Source organism: Calcarisporiella thermophila (assembly GCF_041956535.1).
Source record: "Calcarisporiella thermophila strain CBS 279.70 unplaced genomic scaffold VTP21scaffold_5, whole genome shotgun sequence".
In the NCBI taxonomy this organism is placed as follows: Eukaryota; Fungi; Calcarisporiellomycota; class Calcarisporiellomycetes; order Calcarisporiellales; family Calcarisporiellaceae; genus Calcarisporiella; species Calcarisporiella thermophila.
Window position 1 is genome coordinate 385,056 of NW_027192195.1, and position 21,417 is coordinate 406,472.

The 21,417-nt window shown below is 39.9% G+C and overlaps 10 protein-coding genes across 10 annotated transcripts; 4 read left to right on the top strand and 6 right to left on the bottom strand.

Moving 5' to 3' along the window:
• Positions 1-247: 247 nt before the first annotated feature.
• On the bottom strand, positions 248-1,255 carry VTP21DRAFT_9244 (uncharacterized protein; the record flags this gene model as incomplete). Its single annotated transcript, XM_069400180.1, has 3 exons — positions 248-442; positions 509-1,059; positions 1,219-1,255. The coding sequence occupies 3 exons, from the start codon at positions 1,253-1,255 to the stop codon at positions 248-250; spliced, it is 783 nt and encodes a 260-aa protein (XP_069254132.1).
• Positions 1,256-2,033: 778 nt separating this feature from the next.
• On the top strand, positions 2,034-2,570 carry VTP21DRAFT_9245 (uncharacterized protein; the record flags this gene model as incomplete). The annotated part of the gene is made up of 1 exon (XM_069400181.1): positions 2,034-2,570. One exon carries the CDS (start codon positions 2,034-2,036, stop codon positions 2,568-2,570), a length of 537 nt encoding a protein of 178 aa, XP_069254133.1.
• A 342-nt stretch (positions 2,571-2,912) lies between these two features.
• On the top strand, positions 2,913-3,818 carry VTP21DRAFT_9246 (uncharacterized protein; the record flags this gene model as incomplete). Its single annotated transcript, XM_069400182.1, has 3 exons — positions 2,913-3,056; positions 3,125-3,331; positions 3,408-3,818. 3 exons carry the CDS (start codon positions 2,913-2,915, stop codon positions 3,816-3,818), a joined length of 762 nt encoding a protein of 253 aa, XP_069254134.1.
• Positions 3,819-5,528: 1,710 nt separating this feature from the next.
• VTP21DRAFT_9247 (uncharacterized protein) lies at positions 5,529-7,304 on the top strand (the record flags this gene model as incomplete). Its single annotated transcript, XM_069400183.1, has 1 exon — positions 5,529-7,304. The coding sequence occupies one exon, from the start codon at positions 5,529-5,531 to the stop codon at positions 7,302-7,304; it is 1,776 nt and encodes a 591-aa protein (XP_069254135.1).
• Positions 7,305-8,139: 835 nt separating this feature from the next.
• VTP21DRAFT_9248 (uncharacterized protein) lies at positions 8,140-9,363 on the bottom strand (the record flags this gene model as incomplete). Its single annotated transcript, XM_069400184.1, has 1 exon — positions 8,140-9,363. One exon carries the CDS (start codon positions 9,361-9,363, stop codon positions 8,140-8,142), a length of 1,224 nt encoding a protein of 407 aa, XP_069254136.1.
• A 1,613-nt stretch (positions 9,364-10,976) lies between these two features.
• Positions 10,977-11,936, top strand: VTP21DRAFT_9249 (uncharacterized protein; the record flags this gene model as incomplete). Its single annotated transcript, XM_069400185.1, has 1 exon — positions 10,977-11,936. The coding sequence occupies one exon, from the start codon at positions 10,977-10,979 to the stop codon at positions 11,934-11,936; it is 960 nt and encodes a 319-aa protein (XP_069254137.1).
• A 961-nt stretch (positions 11,937-12,897) lies between these two features.
• VTP21DRAFT_9250 (uncharacterized protein) lies at positions 12,898-14,280 on the bottom strand (the record flags this gene model as incomplete). Its single annotated transcript, XM_069400187.1, has 2 exons — positions 12,898-13,902; positions 14,206-14,280. 2 exons carry the CDS (start codon positions 14,278-14,280, stop codon positions 12,898-12,900), a joined length of 1,080 nt encoding a protein of 359 aa, XP_069254138.1.
• A 2,098-nt stretch (positions 14,281-16,378) lies between these two features.
• Positions 16,379-17,167, bottom strand: VTP21DRAFT_9251 (uncharacterized protein; the record flags this gene model as incomplete). The annotated part of the gene is made up of 4 exons (XM_069400188.1): positions 16,379-16,401; positions 16,477-16,698; positions 16,770-16,919; positions 17,011-17,167. The coding sequence occupies 4 exons, from the start codon at positions 17,165-17,167 to the stop codon at positions 16,379-16,381; spliced, it is 552 nt and encodes a 183-aa protein (XP_069254139.1).
• A 1,190-nt stretch (positions 17,168-18,357) lies between these two features.
• VTP21DRAFT_9252 (uncharacterized protein) lies at positions 18,358-20,063 on the bottom strand (the record flags this gene model as incomplete). Its single annotated transcript, XM_069400189.1, has 8 exons — positions 18,358-18,495; positions 18,553-18,636; positions 18,698-18,868; positions 18,949-19,334; positions 19,400-19,500; positions 19,593-19,694; positions 19,759-19,831; positions 19,895-20,063. The coding sequence occupies 8 exons, from the start codon at positions 20,061-20,063 to the stop codon at positions 18,358-18,360; spliced, it is 1,224 nt and encodes a 407-aa protein (XP_069254140.1).
• A 357-nt stretch (positions 20,064-20,420) lies between these two features.
• On the bottom strand, positions 20,421-21,394 carry VTP21DRAFT_9253 (uncharacterized protein; the record flags this gene model as incomplete). The annotated part of the gene is made up of 2 exons (XM_069400190.1): positions 20,421-21,175; positions 21,235-21,394. The coding sequence occupies 2 exons, from the start codon at positions 21,392-21,394 to the stop codon at positions 20,421-20,423; spliced, it is 915 nt and encodes a 304-aa protein (XP_069254141.1).
• Between the last annotated feature and the right edge of the window lie 23 nt (positions 21,395-21,417).

The window sequence follows — 21,417 nt, forward strand, 5'->3', positions numbered from 1 at the left end:
ATTTTCATTACTCGGGTTGTGACCGCTAGTTAAAGAAAAATTATATTACAAGATCAAAATTCAGAGATAAAAGATAAAAATGAATACTCATTTACACCAGACACAAAATAAATCAGGCCTTTTCTAATTCAACAAAAAAAAATGCAAGAAAACAAATTAACCGAAAAAAATAGCATATCTACGGAAAAAGAACTAGAGAATAAAAAATAGAGAACATAGATTTAACAAAAGTTTGTTGTAGGGTTTGTCAAGAAATGACGTCTTCTTTCTTTTTAAGAAGCGACGAGAGATCTTTGTTCATTCCAAAAGAGTCAAGCTTTTCCTTCCCAAATATGCTTGCCAGGCGTTCGTCACATATAATAGATCGCTTGTTTTCAGGATCCTGAAGATTATGTTCCTTAATATAGGCCCATAACCGCTTGACAATTTCGGGGCGTGGAAGCTAATAAAAAAAAAGATAATATTGTAAATCAAAAAAGAAATATAACAAGAAAAGAACGATTCATACTTCCTGTGCATTTAAGAAATCTGCTAGGGCGGGGCTCATGACCATGGGCCGCATAAAAGGGTTGTTTGGATTTGGAGGTCGCTTTTCTCCGTCTGTTTTTTTCTTTTTTCCAGACGTGTTTTTGGATGCTGTCTTTGACGATCTGCGAAGACCATTTATCTCTTGCTGAAGTCGTCTTGCCATTGCCTCATCATCCTCTTCCTGCCGTCGCCGTTTCTTTCCTCCTGACTTCACATTCTTTGTGCTCTTATAATCGCTTCCATCCAGCTCGTCGTCTGAATCAACTACATCAGCAGATTTGACGCGTCCTTTAGACCGTTTTGTACTTGCTGAGTTTGATGTTGGTGTAATCGTGTGTGATGAAATAGGAACTTCGGGTGAAGAGCCATTTGAGGCTTCTTCAGCCTCTTCCTGAACGCTATCATAACATTCAAGTACGAGCTGATCAAGTTCCGACTTATAGGGTTTGAGATCAAGAGAGTATTCTTGCTCAAGTTGGTGGCGGATCTTGCGGGAGGATATCTGTGAGAGATCGGATATACGCAAAATCTCTTCAGAGATAATTATAGAAGAGTTAACAGTAATTCAAATATAAAAATTAGCTCGGAAATGGTATATTCGTTTAGACAAAAAGGACAAATAAATCGAGTCGATTACTGCTGAAAAACCAGAGAAACGATAAACAATAAATTAAAGGAGTATTTTCTTACCCAAAATACGTTGTCTATAATTTTCCAGATCTACCATGGCGAAAAATTGCAATTTTTAAATAATTCTTCGTTTAATAGTTGATGTGCGAAAGGATTATTTCTGTGGAGGAACTTAGGTTAGGTAGGAATTTCTCCTAGTCAAACGTCACGAATATAAATTTGAAATTAACCAAGACAGTGCTGTCACGCTGTGCTCTAAAATTCTCAGTTGATAAAGAAAGAGAAATTACTTCCCATCCAAAAGAATTAGACCACACTGATATAATACAGTCGTATAAGCGATTATAAATAAAAGTGAAATAAAGGTGCTAACTCGATGCCACCCATTAGCTGTAAAATAATGTAAATGAAAAATAATGATTAGCAACTTCAAAGATAATTCATATCGGAGTAAACACCTAGTTTAGTTCTAAGTGAACCACTCTAGGAAGTGAGCTGAAGACAAAGGGATGACGTGGAGGGAAAATGGACTTTACATCACCATCGATCAAAAATGAATGGAAAGACTTTTACTCTGAGCACAGAACTCGTGGAGATTATTGAAGGGGGTTAGGGTTGAATAGCTGACTTTGAATTCACATCCGAGAGAAGGATTTATTTTATTTTATTTTTGCTTTTTCCTGCCTGTCTTCGCTCCCTTCGCCATTCTACCTCACACACTTCTGTTTCTTTGTTTGACTCGCTATTCGCTTCTCTCTACGAAACATACATTTTACTCCATTTAATTTGCATTTCTCGCATCCTCACCTTCGGAGAACAGTTCCTCTCATCTTTCTCTCCTCCAAATTCCCAGCCTCCTCCCGCCCCATTAAACAATGGCCAAACGAAAATCCAATTATAAGAAGAAATCCTCTAAAAACAATTCAGCCGCAACCAACGGAGGAACACCCACTACACCTTCCATCGCCTCCAAAAAGTCTACCCGTACCAGCGCTAATGCCGCCTCTGCTCGTATTCGCAGGAAGACCCTCCTCCCCATTCGCTCGCCCGACCTCAAGCACACACCTGGTTTTGTATTCGCGTTCCGTGGTCGACCTATGTTCAAAGGAGAAATCATCTCATTTCACGAACCAGCCGCTGCGAAAACGAGCACACCCTCGGACACTTCTGCTGTGTCTCCCACGGATCAGATGCAGGCTGAGAACAGCCAACAACCATTGCGGACCGGCGAAACCCCAGCGCCGGGTTCGATAGGAGGCGGAGGTTCGGCGCCTGGATCGGTAGTAGGAACGCCGAGAAAGCGAAAGAAGGTAGGAGTGCACTCGGAGGTGCTAAGATTTGCTAGGGCGGCATCGCGGGCACAGGGGAAAGGAATGGGATTGGTGCGACTCCTGGTGACCGAAACCCCTTAGGGGTCCTATTCATAGAGCACTCCCGAGCTTTAGTGATGAACCTCATTGCGGTTCGAGACGCTTTCTTGGCTTTATATATATATTTTTACTCGTTAAAACCTTAATTATTCTGTTTTATTTCGAAAGGGACAACTGCCTTTTTGCAATTTCTTGTATAATGCTCTTTGTTATTTACAGTTAACTATTTTTAAAGCCTACTATATAATCAGTAAGAAAGAAAATAGTCTTGTAAGGGAGCGCCCCCAAACGATAAGTTAGCGAGAAAATCGGTTGTGCATTGCCTCCAAAACAAAGAGCGCTGACGAAATTTCCCGGGCACTTATACGTGACTGGCTTCCTCATATGCTTTACTCTCCGTTTAGTTCACTGGCTAGGCTCTCACGCACAGCCATGAAGCTGAATACCTACCACTACCTACCCCTTGGCCACTTGTCCTCCCGTTCCCTTGAAGGAGTCGAGCGGCGTGTTCGGGGGGTTGTGTTCGATGTAGGCTTTTCTTTTTATCAATTTGCTCCTAACGATTCGTCGAACTAACGAATAATGACATTGGTTAGATGGACGGAACCCTCACTAAGCCCGTACGTGGTATGTTTCCGCGAATGCGAGATGCACTAGGGATTGACGAGAAAACAGACATTCTTGGGCATATGATGAAGCTCTCCGGTGAAGAAAGGAAGCGTGCTGATAAGCTTATCTCTGATATTGAATACGAAGCTATGATTGAAATGGCACTACAGCCAGGGTTGGACGAACTACTTGCGGTTAGTTCCTTAGATATGTATTTTAAGTATTGCTTTTCCACTGTGTTGATGTCTGGTAACTATTTATGATGACTAGTTCCTTGAATTACATAAAATTCCTAAGGCTATTTTGACCCGCAACAATCCTGTCACTGTTTCGCATCTTCTTTCGTATCACCTTAACTCATACACCTTCGCGCCCGTATTAGATCGTACATATGAGCCACCTAAGCCTTCACCTGAACCACTATTATATATTTCCAAAGAATGGAACGTCTCCATTGAAGATATCATCATGGTTGGCGACGGACATTTTGATATGTTGTGCGCAAGAGATGCAGGTTCTATTCTCGCTTTTGTAGATAATGATGGAGAAGGAGATCCTAAGGGGGCTCAATGGAGACAGAAACGGGAGAGTGCGCAGGACGAATCTGGATCGGACATTGTGGTGCAAAACTTAGGAGAGTTGCTGAATGTGCTTCGAGATGGATTCTTCATCCATCGTTAGAATTTACCTGTGCGATCCTATCGATATCATCTATCTCTATATGGCCTTTTTATATTTTTTTCTTCCATTTCTCCGACTCTATTAATATATTCGATCCTATAAACCAATCAAATTAACCTAAGGCCCTATTATATTTTTTCTTCTAAGAGTTAAAGCATAGATCTTTCTTTAGACGCTATTTTTTTTTCAAAGATAAAGTTCAAAAACATCAACGCACCTAGTAAGGAGTATACTGGCCCCGCAAGAAGGAAAGTCCCAACCGCAGAGTGTGCCGGCCATGAGGCAGAATGTTCAGCCAGGTTGAAAATTAGATTAACTGTAATAACTTCAATATTGGCGATGGAATCATCACGACTGTTAATATCAGACTCGCCCTTCGATTTTTCTCGTAAAAGCAGTGATTTTTATTTATTTCAATTGCAAGATCAGTGAAGGTCTAACATTTTTAAATATTGATATTATCTCTTGGTGTTGAACATTTTACAATCTCAGTACCTTCTTTGGATATGGTGACCATTTCTCAGTCTCATTTCTGAATCGAAGCTTAACTCCTTAATAACTGTATAGAGGTGCGTTGCTAAATAAATATATATTCATAATATACAGACTATGAATATATCTCCCAACTAGTATATTGCATACAATAGATAGACAATAAATTAATCTATTAATTTGCCGTTTAATATGCTTTGAATATATGATGACTTTAATAAACATACCAGCTGTATCCACAAAAATGTTAAGTATAGTTTTTTTTTAGATTAGTAGCCGGATGAAGGAGAATTTCTTAAATATAAACGCAAACAGTAAATTGCTTTATATAAATGGAGATTTATGATATTTAAATATCGCAAACAATACTATTGAATCCAAAAACATTACCCATCAATAAAGGCTTTTAAAGGATTCCTATTATAAAAATTCGAATAACGATACTTGAATATTTAAACTCGTTTCAATAGGATAACTTGACTGTGACTAGCTCTTGATCCCATTGTATCGTTTGAATGATCAGCATCATCAAACCCCACTTTATATAGGACTCTGTGATATATTCCTTAGGCTTTACACAAATATCCTATATATTGCCTAGCGAGATGGTATCAAACATAAACACATCATCTGTTAATAACACAATATAGAAAATGCCGTTAATATGATTTAACTCAATCTGTTGACCTAATTCGAAAGAATAGCCAATCTCTTGGCATAGTACTTTGAATTAGGGCCTTCATGACAGGTTATACTGAGCCTTACATACTGCCTATTTTGGTTAAGTATATTACTTGTACATTACTTGAAAGGCAGAAGGTTAGAGTGTGGTAAAACCAAACCCAAACACAAACGGTATTATAGTGCAACTTAAATAATCAGCAATGATGGTACCAATATTGCAAATACTTGCGAGACGAAGCTATCCTTTAATAATTATTTGTCAGCGGTTATAATTACAAAAATGCAGGACGCGTAAAGAGAAATAAATTCCGCTGACTTTTAAAACCAGGTCTTTTATTCTCAGAATTTATCGTAATTCTTAATAGTCAAGATTTTGAATATTTCAGATATGCAATGTATTATATAGCTCAATATTGAATATTTTCAAAAATTTGTTCTTTTATAGTCTATATTATTAGTAAAATATTGATGCTTTTATCTTTAACCAACAACCTTGACCAGCAATATATATAATTTATTCGATTACAATTTAAAATGACTCAGGAGTTTAGCAAAGGGAAAATCCGAGATCCTCACAGCCTGTTCGAGAATAATCAAGTGCAGAGCATTGAAGAGGATAAGAAGTCTACCACCCTCTCCAAGACGGCGCTTCATAGCAACGTTGCAATTCAATTGGATTTGAAATCAGAATCGAATAACCACAAATCCACTGGTGATGAAAAGATACCCAACAACACGAATGATCAAACGCTCCGCAATCGCAATTTTTATTTTGTTCTCGGCAGTTTGTCGCTATCACTTTTTATGGCATCGCTTGATAATACTATCGTCTCCACTGCTCTCACCACGATAGCCAGCGAATTCAAGGCCTTTGATGCCGTTAGTTGGGTTGCCACAAGTTACCTACTAGCTTCAAACTCGATTCAGCCAATCTACGGGAAGCTTGCTGATATATTTGGCGGGAAAGTAACCTATATATTTGCCATGGCCATCTTCATGATTGGATCCGCACTCTGCGGTGCATCGCAGTCCATCTTGATGCTTATCATTTCGCGCGGAATCCAGGGTATTGGGGGCGCAGGCATGATCAGTCTGCCAATGGTGCTACTCGTCAAACTTGTTGATGTTAAGGAATCAGGAAAATATATTGGGGCGTTTGGCATTGTATATGCGCTATCAAGCACCCTTGGACCCATTTTAGGAGGAGTGTTCACAGACAAAGTGTCATGGCGATGGGCATTTTACATCAACCTCCCGCTCGGCGCAATTGGATTTGGCTTAGCTCTAGTTTTCTTGAAATTGATGATTGTACAAGGCTCACTGCTGTCAAAGCCAAAGCGGATTGACTGGCTTGGTAGCATCACATTTGTATGTGCTGTCATTTGCATTTTATTAGCGACCACATGGGGTGGTAATTCATATCCGTGGAACGGCCCTGTGATCATTGCACTCTATTGTGTTAGTGTCGCACTTATTGCCGCCTTCTTCTTTATTGAGGTTAGGATTGCTGCTGAGCCCATCATCCCTCTTCGATTATTCAAGCGACGCAATTTTGCCATCAGTTCAATCTTGACCATCCTGATGGGCATGTCGCTCTACGGACTTATATTCTTTATCCCGATGTTTTTCCAAGCCGCACGCGGTGAACCCGCTACCAATGCCGGACTGCAACTCATTCCGTTGATGGTGCTCCTAGCTATCTTTGCCACCATTACTGGTAATTTTGTATCAAGGACCGGCAACTATCGTGCACCAATTATTATCGGCGTTGTCCTTGTTACAATTGGAACAGGGCTATTGATTCTCTTGGGCCAACACAGTTCTACAGGATTATCAATAGGCTTCCTACTCATTAACGGCATTGGTGCAGGTCTATCCTTCCAGACAACTGTCACAGCAGCCCAGGCGACTCTACCAAAAGAAGATATCTCACCTGGAACTACTGTGATTGCCTTTTTCCGCACCATTGGAGGAGTCATTGGCCTTGCCATATACAATTCTATCTTGTTCAACAGGCTCATAGCAATCCTTTCCACCTATGCAAACAGCGATGCTCTCATCAGCGCGATTCGTAAAGGGTTTGAATTCATCAGGAAAATGCCACCATCTGATCAGGAGATCATTGCCAATGCCTATACGGACGCCGTCAATAAGGTTTTCATTGCCATGACACCATTTGCCGGGATCATGATTTTGCTAGCCTTACTTTTAGAGAATATACCGTTATCTCCCAAAAGGCCTACGGCTGCGGCTAAACCCTCCAGCGCTGAACAAAGCGATGAAGCAGATACAAGCAAGTCGCCAGTATGATGATAACATGCAAATTCGTCTATATTAGTTATATTTAATAAGTTTATGATGGTATACTTGAAATATAATCCAAATAGATTAAAATAAAGACTTTGGTTCCATTTTATATCACCACAATATGGTTAAATCTCTTTGAATGATATTCAATTGGCATATAGAAACTAAATATTTATTTATGAATATAATTGATTCTCCCAATTTCTATTCATTTTACTTCAAAAATCGTACTGCTGACCGATTTCTTAATAGAGAAGTGTTTGGGAAGGAATGATTTGAATAAAAATTTATTTTGCTGTGAGAAACTTCAATATAGTGAGCCAAATCACTACTTATTATAATGGTGAGCTTTATTAGCATATTTATTCGACAAAGTCCATGCATTAGTACAATGGTTCATTAGTCAGTCACGCTTTTCTGGATTGCAGTCTTAACCGATTTGCTATATTATAGAGAATCGGTTAAGGCTACATAATCTCTATATTGTAGAGTATATGTATATTTTGTACATTCCATGTGTTTTTAAAATGCCTTCAAACTTCACCGTAGCGAGGAGGATTGGAAGTTCCCGCCCCAAATCCTTTAAAACAGCGGATACGATATAGGTAAACTAAACCGTATCTAAGTTTCATTAATTGTATATAAGGGATTAACTATTTTCCTTCGCTAAACCAAATATTTATAATGTGATTAATGTCTTGCACCATTGGTTTTGTTACACAAGGACAAGCACACGTAACTTTAACCTTAAATTTTCGATACTATTTCCTGGCAAAGATATTTTATTTCCAAAAATGTTACCATAGATTAAGAAAGAGCTTTCTCTGGAAAAAAGCATCTAGTAAAGCGGCGTGAATTGGAGATCAAGTTTCTTTGGGCAACAAACCATATCTGATGTAATAACTGGCCGTCCGTATGAATGAATACTTCCTGGTGCGAGAGATACTTTAAACTTGCGTAGAATGGCCGACAAGCTTATTTTAACTTCAAGGAGGGCAAAATTCATCCCAATGCATTGCCGTGGGCCGGCTCCAAATGGAAGGAACGAATAATAGTCTATGTTATTTACCTTGTTGAGAAAGCGTTCAGGAGCAAACTTGTATGAGTCAGGCCAGACGTTATCATTCAAATGTACTCCGATAGTTGAAACGAATACAGGCGTTTGCGCGGGAATAAAGTGGTCGCCCAGAGTCGTGTCAATGGCCGAAAAACGCCGTGGAATAAGCGGTACTGGGGGAACAAGACGCAGACCCTCTCGGATGATAGCCGTAAGATAAGTAAGACTTTTGACCTGTTCATGTGTTGGAATAATATCAGCTGTAGGCGTGGCGTTATCGTCATAATACGAAATAATTTCATTGCGTGCTCGCTCTTGGATATCGGGATTCGTTGCGAGGAAGTAGAGACAGGTGACGATAGTATTTGCAGATGTGTCAGTGCCAGCAACATAAAATACTTTTAGATTGCCAAGGAGCTCAGAATCTGTTAGAAAGTCTGGTCCACCGACCTCCTTTTCGTTAGCCTCAATGATTGTTGTCAACAAATCTGATTGATATTCTGTCTCTGGCTGCTCATGTGACGACGAAGCTAACGTCTTACTATGCTGCATCTTTCGTTCATTCAGGATTCCCAAGATATGTGCCTCAAATCTTTCAATTCTTGCCACTGCCTCCTTTGCAAATCCATTGATTCTGTGTATCAGTGGGACTAAAAGACCTGTGACACTAAACACTTGGGAGAGCATTTTGTAAAAGTTTTCAGCCTCTGGCGATTCTGGATTATGAAGCGCATTAAATTCATATTTATACAGAGCACGACCCATGACATCCAGCGCCAGATTGCCGAATATACCGTTCACCACAACTCCCTTGTCTCCCTCGTTGCGTTTGGCCGTATTATGGAGGACGCTGAGAGCCTGGTTGGCACTTTTTGAAAATAATTCAATCTTCCACCCTCTATGGAAAGCTGGGTTGGCTGCCTTGCGATGGCGGCGCCATATTTTTCCCTCTGAAGAAAAGACCTCGTCTCCGAGCATTCGGGTCACCGTAGAACCAGGGTACATGTCTTCGAGAGGGCTTTTAGGGAATATCTCTGTATGGCGAAGAACCTGTTTTGCGGTGTCTGGGCTAGAAACAAATACAATCCATTCTCCGAGCCACACACGAAACACTGGATGCTTTTCACCAAAGTCTTTGAGGAAATTGTGATGCAAATCCCAAATGCTCTTTCCACGAATAACTCAAAAAATAAACTTCCAAGCTGGGATAGCTGGTAACTTGCGAATATGTGGATCTGAGCAGTAAGTGATAAACTCATATAGTAGAACCAAGAGAAGTGGAACTGCAGCAAGCAATTCTAATGGCCCTATCAGCCCAATAATGCGTGATAAAATAGCCATGTTGATGAGCACCGAGAAATACCAAGAGTAAAATTAGGTGCATGAAAAATAATCACATTTTATTTCAGCAAGTATATATTGCATTTATAGAGCTACACAGAAATTATGAAAAAGAGACGGTTCCCCCGCAAGATTCGCACAGCCACGAAGAACTGTCGCTTAAGAAAACTAACTTTCTCCGAGAGATCAGGGTTTCCAACGTTACAATAAATTACTCCAATGGCACCACCATCGCCAAGGAGTTGCATCCAAGGTTACGTCAAGGCTCTACTTAATGCTGCACGCAATCTCCACTTCAACCTTCTTATTTCCTTATGAGCAGGCACTTCTTGCTCACTTCCGTCCTAACATTGCGCGATCCTCGTCCTTCTTTTGGTTTTAGCAGTTCTTCAGAATGACAAATCAGCTCAGGTTCGGGAGATTTGAAGAGTTTACAAGGGCCACATCAGTCTGGTCTACTAAAAGATTTCTTGTTAAGGAGAGCGATGGTGCAATCCCCACAAGGCAGATATTAGCGATTAAGGAGCGTCATCTTTGTACTCTCCTTATTAGTCATTAAAGTGCGATATAGATTCAATACCTAGGCCATTCATTCTAATTAGTGGACTATCAAAGCGACCGTAATTCATTCAATATAGCTCAAAAATTTTGATAAAAAAATCTATCTGTGAGTCTCCATGTATCTGTAATTTGGATAATAGACACGGACCTAAATAGGCAATTCCTGTTTACACTATATCAAAGATTATTTAATCATAATCTAATATAAATCTCTTTGAAGCCCGCACTACATGAATACTGCTAGGCTGTGCAGGAGCTAATCCTCTTCACTATGCTATTATTTCGGGACATGGCCGATAACGCCGGTTTTTTTTTAATTATAATAGCCAATAGCTTTTCGACTATCAGAATTCACAAAGAATTGTGCCATTATTTTATGGTCTTAAATGAGAGAGATGCATACATGTGTAATATCTTTGTTCCAAAGAACTAACCCCATATGGCACTTTTAACCAATTCTCTATATTCTTTTACAATGAAGTTTCACAAAGGTTTCGACTCTATTGTGGTTGCCATGATTACGAAGCAAACGAATAGCATTTTTAGCAAGCTAAATATCAAATTTATAAACCTCCATCGCTAGTTCCTCTCTTAAGACGACAACAATTGGATTTTTTTCTTTTCAAAACTATTTTATATAGTTGTTGTTGTGATATTTCACTTCTTATTTTGCCATCGCTTATATCGATTGTTCATCAACCCAAGTATCAGTGAATATGCCAACAATTCATCTTGGACGGTTCAAGCCTGTTACAGCGGATAGACTGACTCCAGAATATATCAAGTCGTTGGATTTGTCTGGAGTTGAAGAACCACACATCCGTGACATCATTCGCGACATTATAGGGAATAAGGCATTCAAGGATGCAGTCAATTTCCCAAGCAAGGCAGTACTTGAATGTGACAGAAATCGTGTAATCAAGATTGCAAATACGCTCGCATCCGAGATACGTCCACTCACAGCGCTCTATAACCCTGGTATCATTGGGGTTATTTCCTATATGGCGGAATTACTCGTGCCCACTGATAACTATGGGCTGGCACTTGCCATTTCCCGTGCTTGGGTTGTTGCTGTTTGCCTGGATGACTATTGCGAGACATCTCGCACTCGCTGGCTCGAATTTCTGGACCATTTTGCTAATCCGAATTCAGAATCACCTATTGCAAAATATATGCACTTTGCAATCGACGCAGTTAAGCCGTTTTCATCCCAGAGTTTTGTCAATGTTTGGAAGCAAGCCCTCCATAAAGGATTGCTCGGTGGCTTCCTCGAATGCGAGGTTGCAATGGTTTACCCTCAAGGTGGCTGTCGATCATCCAAATACTTCCGTCAGATGAGTGGATACGCTGACTTTTGGGGCCTCACCCTCTCTCTGTTGCACCCAGAGTTATCCTTCCCAGAAAATCCAAAAGTTTGGACTGATATTCTGTCTGATATCAGCACTTTCCTCTGTGACTATAATGACGCTATGTCCGTGTACAAAGAGGCCAAGGATGGTGCCGAATTTGTGAAAAACGTCATTTATCAAGAAGGCTACAAGGAGGCGTTTCCCACAGCCGTCAACAATGCTCTCTCCTCCGCTGAGTACATTTTGAACGTCGTCCCGCCTGCAACTCGTGATATTTTCGAACGATTTCTTCGTGGATATGGATATTTCCATATCTACAGCAGGTGATACCGTATGAAGGAGCTTTTTCCGCAGATAGAGTATTATGATCTAAACATTATTTCAAATCAAATGTAGTAAGAATCTATAAGTGTTGGAATAAATCAGTTATGGAATTACTCAGAGTGAATTTTTGAATTATTTATTATGAGAATACAATAGAATATAAATAAACTTACTAAATTCGAGGCAGAAAATACAATCAAGTCAATAATATAAGGAATTGAAGTGGAATCCAGTTTAGAATGAGTCTCTCTCTGAATGTTGACGGCATTTTAGTAGCCTAAATCATAATGTATTGTATATTGTTAATGGATGAGAGTGGAATTCATTCAAAATTTAATTGGATTGCAATATATTGTATAGAGGGTACAGTAACGTATAAATAAGTATCGCTTCAACAGCCTCTATTCCTTAGCTTTGAGAAGCCACGTGATTTACTGTCGTTTGAACCGTGATAAATGGACTCCCAAGCATGTTTTCCTAAGATATCGTACCAGCGTCTCTCTCTGAAGTTTTATTGTATAGATCTCGGCACACCAGTGGCTTATTACCGGCCTATAGTAGAAATATATTAGAAACTACCGTTATTAAAAGTGTAGACGAAATTTCAACATTTTTAAAATGTTATCAGTAATGGAGATACATAAGATGCAAATTACTGTAATTAGAATGAATCTCCGATAAGAAATCTTTAAATTACTTGAAATCATATTCGATCGAGATGGGCACTTAATAACTTTAGCGATATTACAATAGTTTTCTCAATATCAAACAAGCACTGAAAAGAAACAATATTTTCTTCTAATCTCATAATTTATTATCAATAATACCTGTGGCTTCAGATCGATAAATAATGAGACAGAGCATACAACAAACCTTCGAGATAAAACATATTCATATATGAAATAATTCTTGCTTATTCGATATTTCGAATGCTGTTTTCTGATCCTTGTTAGGATAGCCCAACTCATTTTATACTGCGGTCCCAGAGATGATTCAAAAAGTCATCACTGTCAATGACAGGGTTGTGATCCGCCACACGGGAGTAAGCCAAATATCGCTCAGAAAGGTTTTCAATATTGGGCTCAAGCAGTGCATAGAGAGAGGTTGCAGCGCCTTGTTCTGCGCTCAGTAGCTGATCCAATTTAACAAATTTATGATATTCAGACGGCAAATGATTCAGGATGGGCGTGAGCACGAGGCCAGGGTGCACAAAGAACACCGAAACTCCCGTCCCCTCCAATATCTTTGCGAACTTCTTTGCGGAGGCCGCAATGGCAAGCTTGGAGTAATTGTATCCCTCTAGCGGGTTGGCATTGTCAGAGTGGTTGGGTTTTACAATACGATCTGGAATTTCGAAAACAAAATGGTGCATAACACTAGTAAGGAAAACTTCTCGAACTGGCTCTGATGACTTAAGTTTCTCGAGTAACAAGTTCGTCAAAAGGAAGTGGCCAAGATAGTTAACGCCAAATACCGAATCATAGCCATCTACGGTGGACTCCTCATGACTCCGCGAGATTCCAGCATTGTTCACTAAGAAATTAAGTGGGATATTCCGGGCAATAAAGGCAGATATAAAGGCACGGATGCTTGAAAACGACTCAAGATTAAGTCGAGTATATTCGATTTGAAGGCCATTTGTATCATTGATTTCAGAACGAATTTTCGCAACCGCTTCTAAACCGTTTTGTTCATTATTTGAGGCAATGATCACATGTGCCCCTAGACGGGCCAGCTCCCGAGAAGTGTGGTAACCAATGCCGGAATCGCCGCCTGTAACGATGGCGACCTTGCCGTCAACCCGGGTTTTGGGGGTGAAATCAACATGCTCCTTATTTTGGGCAATGAGAAGCCCCATCGCGTTCTCAAAGGCCTCGAAAGCCCCCTTTGCCTCTCCAACCGAGTCGTTCTTTTGATCAATATCGCTCATAATTTTGCCAAGTAAAACAAGTGAAATGATAGTAAAAGTCTTACAAGCAGTGTCAAGAAATGGTCTATAACTTCAAAAATTTTTTCTAAAACTTATAAATTTAAAATTCTACAAGACTGAGCTGCAGAAATATAAGAGAAAAAGAAGTCTGAAGATAATAATTTTTTTATATCCGTTAGAAGCGGGTTCATTCCACAGAATTAGATCATATACCTGATTACCAATGAAGATTATAATGATGATGCTCTTTTATCATTGATACCTACCTTGTAGCGATTGCACCATCGCGCTCCTCAGCAAGGCATCCTAATTAGTAGAACAGGCTGATGTGGCCCGACTAACCCTGCAATTCCTCCGAATCTGAGCTAATTCGTCATACTGGACCTCTTTGAACCAAATCAAGAGAAGGACAAACATCACGTAATGCTAGGACCGAGACTAGGAGGTACTTACTCATAACGTGGGAATAAGAAGGTTGAAATGTGTGCACAGTAGAGCCTTGACGTAACCTTGGATTTAACTCTCATGACAATGGTACTACCCTTGGAGTAAATCTGTTGTAACGATAGAAACCCTGATCCAGATGAACTTTTGTAACCTCCGGCTCTAGTTCCTCGTGGCTGTGTTAACTCCGTATCTCTGGTATTACATTCATATTGGTGTCACTTATATTCCACACCTTATTTTATACTAGAACCGGAAGATTATTATAACGTATCCCCATGTAATCATATTTTCTCAGTTGAGGATCCATAGAAGCATGTAAGTATGGCTAATGGGCATAAGTCCATGGATATTCTACCTACTGCTATGTTTTGCTGAGTTCCGACCTATTTTTTTAGTTGAAAAATGTGAGGAATCAACCGCTCGATATAACAAAGACTGAATAAGTAGGGATGAGCAGTTTTATGCGTCACGCTGAGGCTCAGAGTGTTGATTAGCACGAGGTGGGGAGTGATATTACTAAATTTAAGTCAATAGATGAGGTAGAACACAATTTGGTTGCAAATATTAATATCATACCTAGTTTATATCGTAATATGCTTTGGAATGAGCAAAGCACGAATAAATAAATAGACAAAATCGACTAGGATTGACTAAGCTAAGTGTATATCCATCACTCTTAACTTATGTCACAATAATATTCTTTGGAAGCATTATATTAGCCTCAAAGTACTCGCACCCTTGCTTCATATATTAGTAAATATCCTGAAACTGCAATGGCATCTATCTTAGTTAGCGTGAACAGATAGTGACAAATAAGCGACAATTTAATCCCTTTTAAAACTATATTCTTCAGGTGCATACCAACTTCTACCGTACACCACTTGCATATTTTTTATTTATTACTGCAAGCAGCAGATCAATCAAAATCGATATATATTTAGGGCGAACATTTTAACATCATAGTCGCATTCCAGTATTTTTTGAATTATCTATTCAGCCGAATTAGTGGTTGGTTTTTGGTGCAATTCAATGCATGAACAATTAGTATAATACTTTGCGCTCGGCCCTCCTGGTTTCCTCAAGTTGGTCTCATGGATATTCAATTACTTATATTTTAGCCATGGAATTGCTGCATCTTGGTGTCATTGAACTCACCAGGACACTTTCTATAAACTCATAAGCTCATTATGTGTATTTCGCCGCCTTTCAGTTAATTGAAGAACGTCAAATGTGTGTCGAAGTACTTATCACTAGTCCTCTTGATATTCCAAGTTGCCAGTAATTCTGAACATCGGAACAGCGTTCTAGAGAAGATAAAATAAAGCATTCAACCCGGTATCTATCTTTATTACATAGAAATTATTAGAATATTTATTAGGTTGCCAGATAAAATTTCGATTCAAAACAAATGACTAATGAGCAGAGCAATTTCCATCAATCCTAAGATAGATATTAGTTGTTTAATAAACAATATGCAGTCCAAAGATATTAATTTCCAAAAGCCGTCACAATACAGTGTTATGCTATTCACTCAGCAGCGAGATGGTTATTCAAATAATAATCCATTTACAAATGCTAAGCATACAAGTCTTACTTAGTACACCATTATAGGGTTCCAATTAGTTTTGCAAATTGACATAGTAGGTTAGGAAAAGTAATATTATAAATGATAGTTCCAAGTGTATCCTTCGCTCCTGCATTTGTTGATAAGAATGGTTTTTTCAATTGTTGGCGTGTGCATTTGCTTTATTCTTTTTTGTCAAAAGTATAAGTCACTATTGTTCGGCTCACTTCACCCATTGAAATATAAATCCCCAGCACAAGTTGACGCCTCCAAGAACAAGGTGTCCACAAATCCTACTGCTGTGATTCTATACAAGATATCCTCTAATAGAGAAATCGGCCAGTCTTTTGGAGCTCTCAAATAAGAAAAAAATTGAAGAGAAGTAAGATATACATTAGTTCTTATAAAAGAGAAATAGCATTGACATGAAGATAATTTATAGCCAATAGGCGAGAAGTAAAGAGGAAGCAAAAAAGAAAATAGAGTATATATCTATATAGCGTTTTAGTGATGAGCGGGTTTTGATCCTAATTAAATGAATATGAGAGGTTATTAGCATTAAATCTCTTATATCAAGGGCAAAAAAAAAATGAAAGAATTACCATCTACTCGCATATTTCTCGATGCAGAAGGTATTCTCACTGTGATCCCGTCAAGCTCTTTACACATTTTGATTTGGCAGCCAAGCCGTGAGGTTTCTGTCAATCCGAATGCAAGATCGAGCATATCGTTTTCTTCGTCAGTCGGCTCTTCCATCTTGTCAAAGTGCTCTTGATCAACAATAACATGGCATGTGGAGCAAGCAAGCGACCCTTCGCATGCACCTTTAATTATATTAAGTAGATTATTATTAATTGCGATGGACATTGGAGCAAAGAGGAATAAAAAAGCCTACATTCAAGTTCAATGTCGTGGCGCCGTGAGAGATCAAGCATAGTATCATCCTGATTTGCTTTCACGACAATATGTTCCCCTTCTGCTGTAATCCAGTTGACGGTGAATCCTTCCCCATCTTTTGGGCCAGGCTTAACATCATGTCTCAATGCTAAAGGTTTGCGAATGATAACAAGATTTAATTTGACATTTCCTTGGAGAATTCAATGGCGAACATCCATAAAATGAAGAAAGCACTTTACCCGAAAAAATCGAAAAGGCTGCCCGAGGAGCATCTCCGCTTCTCCGCAAGATTATTGGGGGCAACAGCGCTGTTCCAGATCTAGAATGTAAAAAGGGATATATGTGGGATCTCAGCAATGAGGGTGATGGTAAAGTCGAGAGTTTTGAAAGAAACATTATGCAAAAATTCCAGAGAATTAGGCACTCTTATTTCCCCTCGCTTGATTAATCATTCAAAGTCAACAGTTAACAAACAACCGAGATATTTTCAGCGGAGTGACTTGCTTTTGACTAAATAGATGAGCCACAGTCCAATCATTGATCTTGGGATATAGAGAATATATGCAATATTCAGTATTTTTCAAGAGCTGGAGATCAGAATAGAAAGGGTGCAGCTATCTATTACTGCAACTAATGCAAGGGCCTTTTTTTTTGTCTATCCCATTTATACTCACTTAAGCTATCATTTTAGACCTCTAAAGCAGGCAAATCTGCAATTTGATAAACTAAAATCAGATTAGATTTAGTAATATATATACACATCAAATAGTGATATTAATAATATATGCAAATATTTTTCCCAAAAAAAAGGGTATATTGGTTTAATTGAATAAATTATGCAGAGGAGTTTATGAGTATCCCAATATATCTAAAGAAGTTTGAAATCCAATAACTAAGAAAGATGACCACTTTGGTAGATGTCCACTTTCACCTTTAGTATGCCTATCACTCCAGATATATTGCTATTGTTAAATGTCATGATAACCAACGAGTTTTCTGCAATGGTCCCGCGTTACTTCAGCTGTTAGAAGGTCCTACAAAAACAAAAATAAAAAAGCGAGTTGGTACAAGCTAGCAAGAGTGACAATCGATCCCATCTCGGAATATATAGTAATTTTGTGCGTTTAAATAGGTTGTCATGAAAAAAAAAAATGAAACAATATAAAAAGAAACAAAAGTAAGAAATAGACAAGGGCAGGGATAAAAGAGGGTAAATTATTGTCTGAAGCGCACCAGTAGGTTGTATAATGACAGAATGGGATGTAGAACTGAGACATTTGTTTTTCGGCTACCACCTGCTCTGTTGATCAAAACACCTTTAGGGTGAGCATAATAAGCAAGAGCAGAGCAATGGTAATATGTTCGTTGCTGGTAGATTAATAGAGATTTTATCTTAGTTTAATATATCAACTATTTGCAAGATCTACATAGAGGATTATAGGCCAGTCGAACTTATGGCCATAAACAAACTCTCATAATATCAAGCCATTTACGTATTGATATATGGGAAGTGGCAGATTTTAACACAACCCTTTTTTTTTGGCGTGCATCTCCTAATAAAAAAGTAAGCTGGACACCCGAGAAGTCTACTCTAATACACCATGCCGTAGCAACTTATTTTCGAAGTTCTGATTCCATTTTAGCAGATCATTGATGAAGCGAACAAAATCAACCCCAACGTCCACCCTATTTACACATGGAATTGGATAATTGGACATTCGTACCTAGAATTGAAAATCAATAAACATGTGTGTTTTTCATTTGAGTGTCTCAATGCATACCTCGAGATACTCCCCTTTGTTAAGGGTATAAACTTCACGGCCATCAAAGGAGACTTCAGCCGTACTTCGACTGGATTCACCAATCTATGAGAAAACGAAATCCGTGAAAGGTCATCTTAACAGCAAAAAGAATAATCTATAATACCTTGAGCTGAATGGATACGTCTGGAGGTAAGAGCACCGTGCGGAAAGATAGAGACCGCGGACAAATCGGGGTTAAAAGAAGTGATTGTACTGAGGGGTGCACAATAGGACCTCCTGCCGAGAGAGAATAAGCAGTGGACCCAGTTGGCGTCGCAACAATAAGCCCATCAGCCTAAAATATGGATGGAATATTTGAACAAAAATTTAGAGTGAGATATTTCAGGAGTCATCTGAAAAGGAAAAAAAGCCTACCACTGCTTCCGTTAGGTACTCGCCATTCACATAGCAGTCAATAGACGTTAAACTCGGGTGTCTCCCCCTATGGAGATTTACTTCATTCATCACTTGTATACTCCCTATCTCTTTGCCATCTCTCCAAATCCTTGCTCCGTTTGGCTGATGAAGTGAGCAAGTGAGGCGCATTCGCATCAAAAGTGACATTTTCCCACGCAAGATTTCTGATAAAGCCGTTTTGTATTGAGAAAAATGGAATGGGATAAGGAATCCCAGGGTTCCCAGAGAAAAAGAGATGATAGGAGGCGTGGAATGGGGAAAGAGTGAAGAGAGATGGAGGATTGTGCCGTCTCCACCGAGGGTGATGGCGAGATCAATGGTGCGAGAGTATTCCGATTTCTGGTCTAAGAACACGAGTGTATCCCAGTTTACCTCTAGACGATCTCAGCCATAAAATCATAGTATTTACCGTGGGGTACGACATATACGAATGGTAATTTCTCTTTAAAAGTATCGGCCACCTCCGGCTCCACAATGATATTTAAATCTGGGTATGTGCTATGTAACCATCTAGTATAGAATAATGTCATAGCGTTTAAGACTATGGATCCAAGAGAGAAGGAAATAAAGGGGACAGCATAAATCTAAGAGCAATTAATTACGTTGCGATTTCAATGAGGGCTGTTTCCGATTTTACATCGTTGGGCTTCTTGAGTATGAGGACGTTATGGGGTTTCTCCATCCATTTGAGAGAGTAATTTCCCCTAAGTACACAAAAATTCATCTCGTTTCCACAAACCGAAAGCATCCCAATTCTTATCTATTTACCCATAAGTGCTCCCCACGGCCTGTTTAATATCTCGAACATATTCATCATTATCAGCAAGCGCGGTTTTTTTTTCTACCAGCATATACCACAGTCAAGATCTAGTGCTACACCGGCAAAACAACGAATTGCGGTTACCAGTAAAGCCATTCGTTGTCTCTATGTGCATGGGAACCTTTGGAGGTAAATGCGTAGTATACCGCGATCCATTGGTTTTGAGAGCGCGTATTATTTGAATACGACAGCAAACAGCTCGAGTTGCGCCCCTTCGTGTTAAAATTGCCAATGGGGTAGAGAAAAGTGCCATTATGATCTACAATGGTTGGCAAACTTGATATCGAGAAATTATGAGTCGAAGAATATATAGTCTTTTTACACTCCGAAACTAAGCCGTAGAGGGAAATGTACCATCTTACTAGCGGTTTCAGATCTTCATACCAGGTTCTGCTTTGATATACCAAGAAGTAGGTGGGGATAACAGAGAGCTTATATAAGGAAATAGGAATACTTCTATACATCTCAGTAAAGTGGAACAAAGGCATAATAAAATAGGATTGATAAATGAATGCAGGAAGGAATAAGTTAACAAGTACAATTAACGAAAAGAAAACACAACCTTTACAACGCTCACCACGCCGGTTCCTTTTATTTTGGGGAGGAGTTCTCAAGACTCTTGCAAATGCCTCAAAAAGTCCGAGTCCGTCTCCTTACTTCGCATAGTGTAGGCGGGAGTCGGCTCATCCCCCAAGCGGTCCTCCTTGAATCGTCGCGAGGGTGAAAGCTTCCATTTTCTGAAAACGAAGATCCCGATGCCTGCCGCGACGACCACACATGCAATTGCAATGCCTGCCGTCATTAATTGCCCACCGCTCTCATCTTGTTGAGGCTTGGGAAGCGGCACAACTGCAGCGCCAGGTGTGGCTGACGTGATGGCGGAACCGGATGCTCCGGATGAAAAGGGCGCAGTTGTGAAGGACGTGATAGTCCCGCTCGTGATGGTGGATTTAGGCTGAGGGTTATTAGAGGTAGGAAGGGGGGATTGTGGCTGGGTTGGCGCTACAGAGCTGTTAGGTCTTTCAGAGGGTTGGGGGGGCTGAGACGAGGAGGGAGGGAGAGTGGGGTCCACAGGCTTACTATCCGTGGGCCCGGGCGGTACCGAAGAGGGCTTCTCGCTGGTTTTCGGCGGCTCCTTTGATGAGGGCGGAGGGTTAGGCTCACTCGGCTGGGTCGGGCCAGCGGATTTCGTGGGCTCGTCCGGCTTCTTGTCCGTATTCCCCCCGCCAAATATGTCATCCAGAATTCCGCGCTCCTCCAGGTCAATCACCGCTCCGGACACAAACAAGGCCATCGAAGAAATAAGCAAGGGCAAAGAGGATTGGAATGACAAATAAGCCAGTGCGATCGAATTAGAAGGGAAACCTAATACACCAATGCATTAAGCGAGAAGTCACAGCTAGTCTGCAAGGCCGGTAGATTACCTTCGTGTGCAATTATTAAGGAGAGAAGGCGGGCAGGGCAGGGGAGGGCTGGGAGGGAGAATCCCGCAGAGAAGGTCAGGTCTAGCAAACAAAGTAGAGCAGCGAGCGGGAGCTGGCGAGGATAAAAAAAGTCCAAAGGTTCGAGCAACGGTACCCACATAAAAAAGCAATAAAATGGATCTT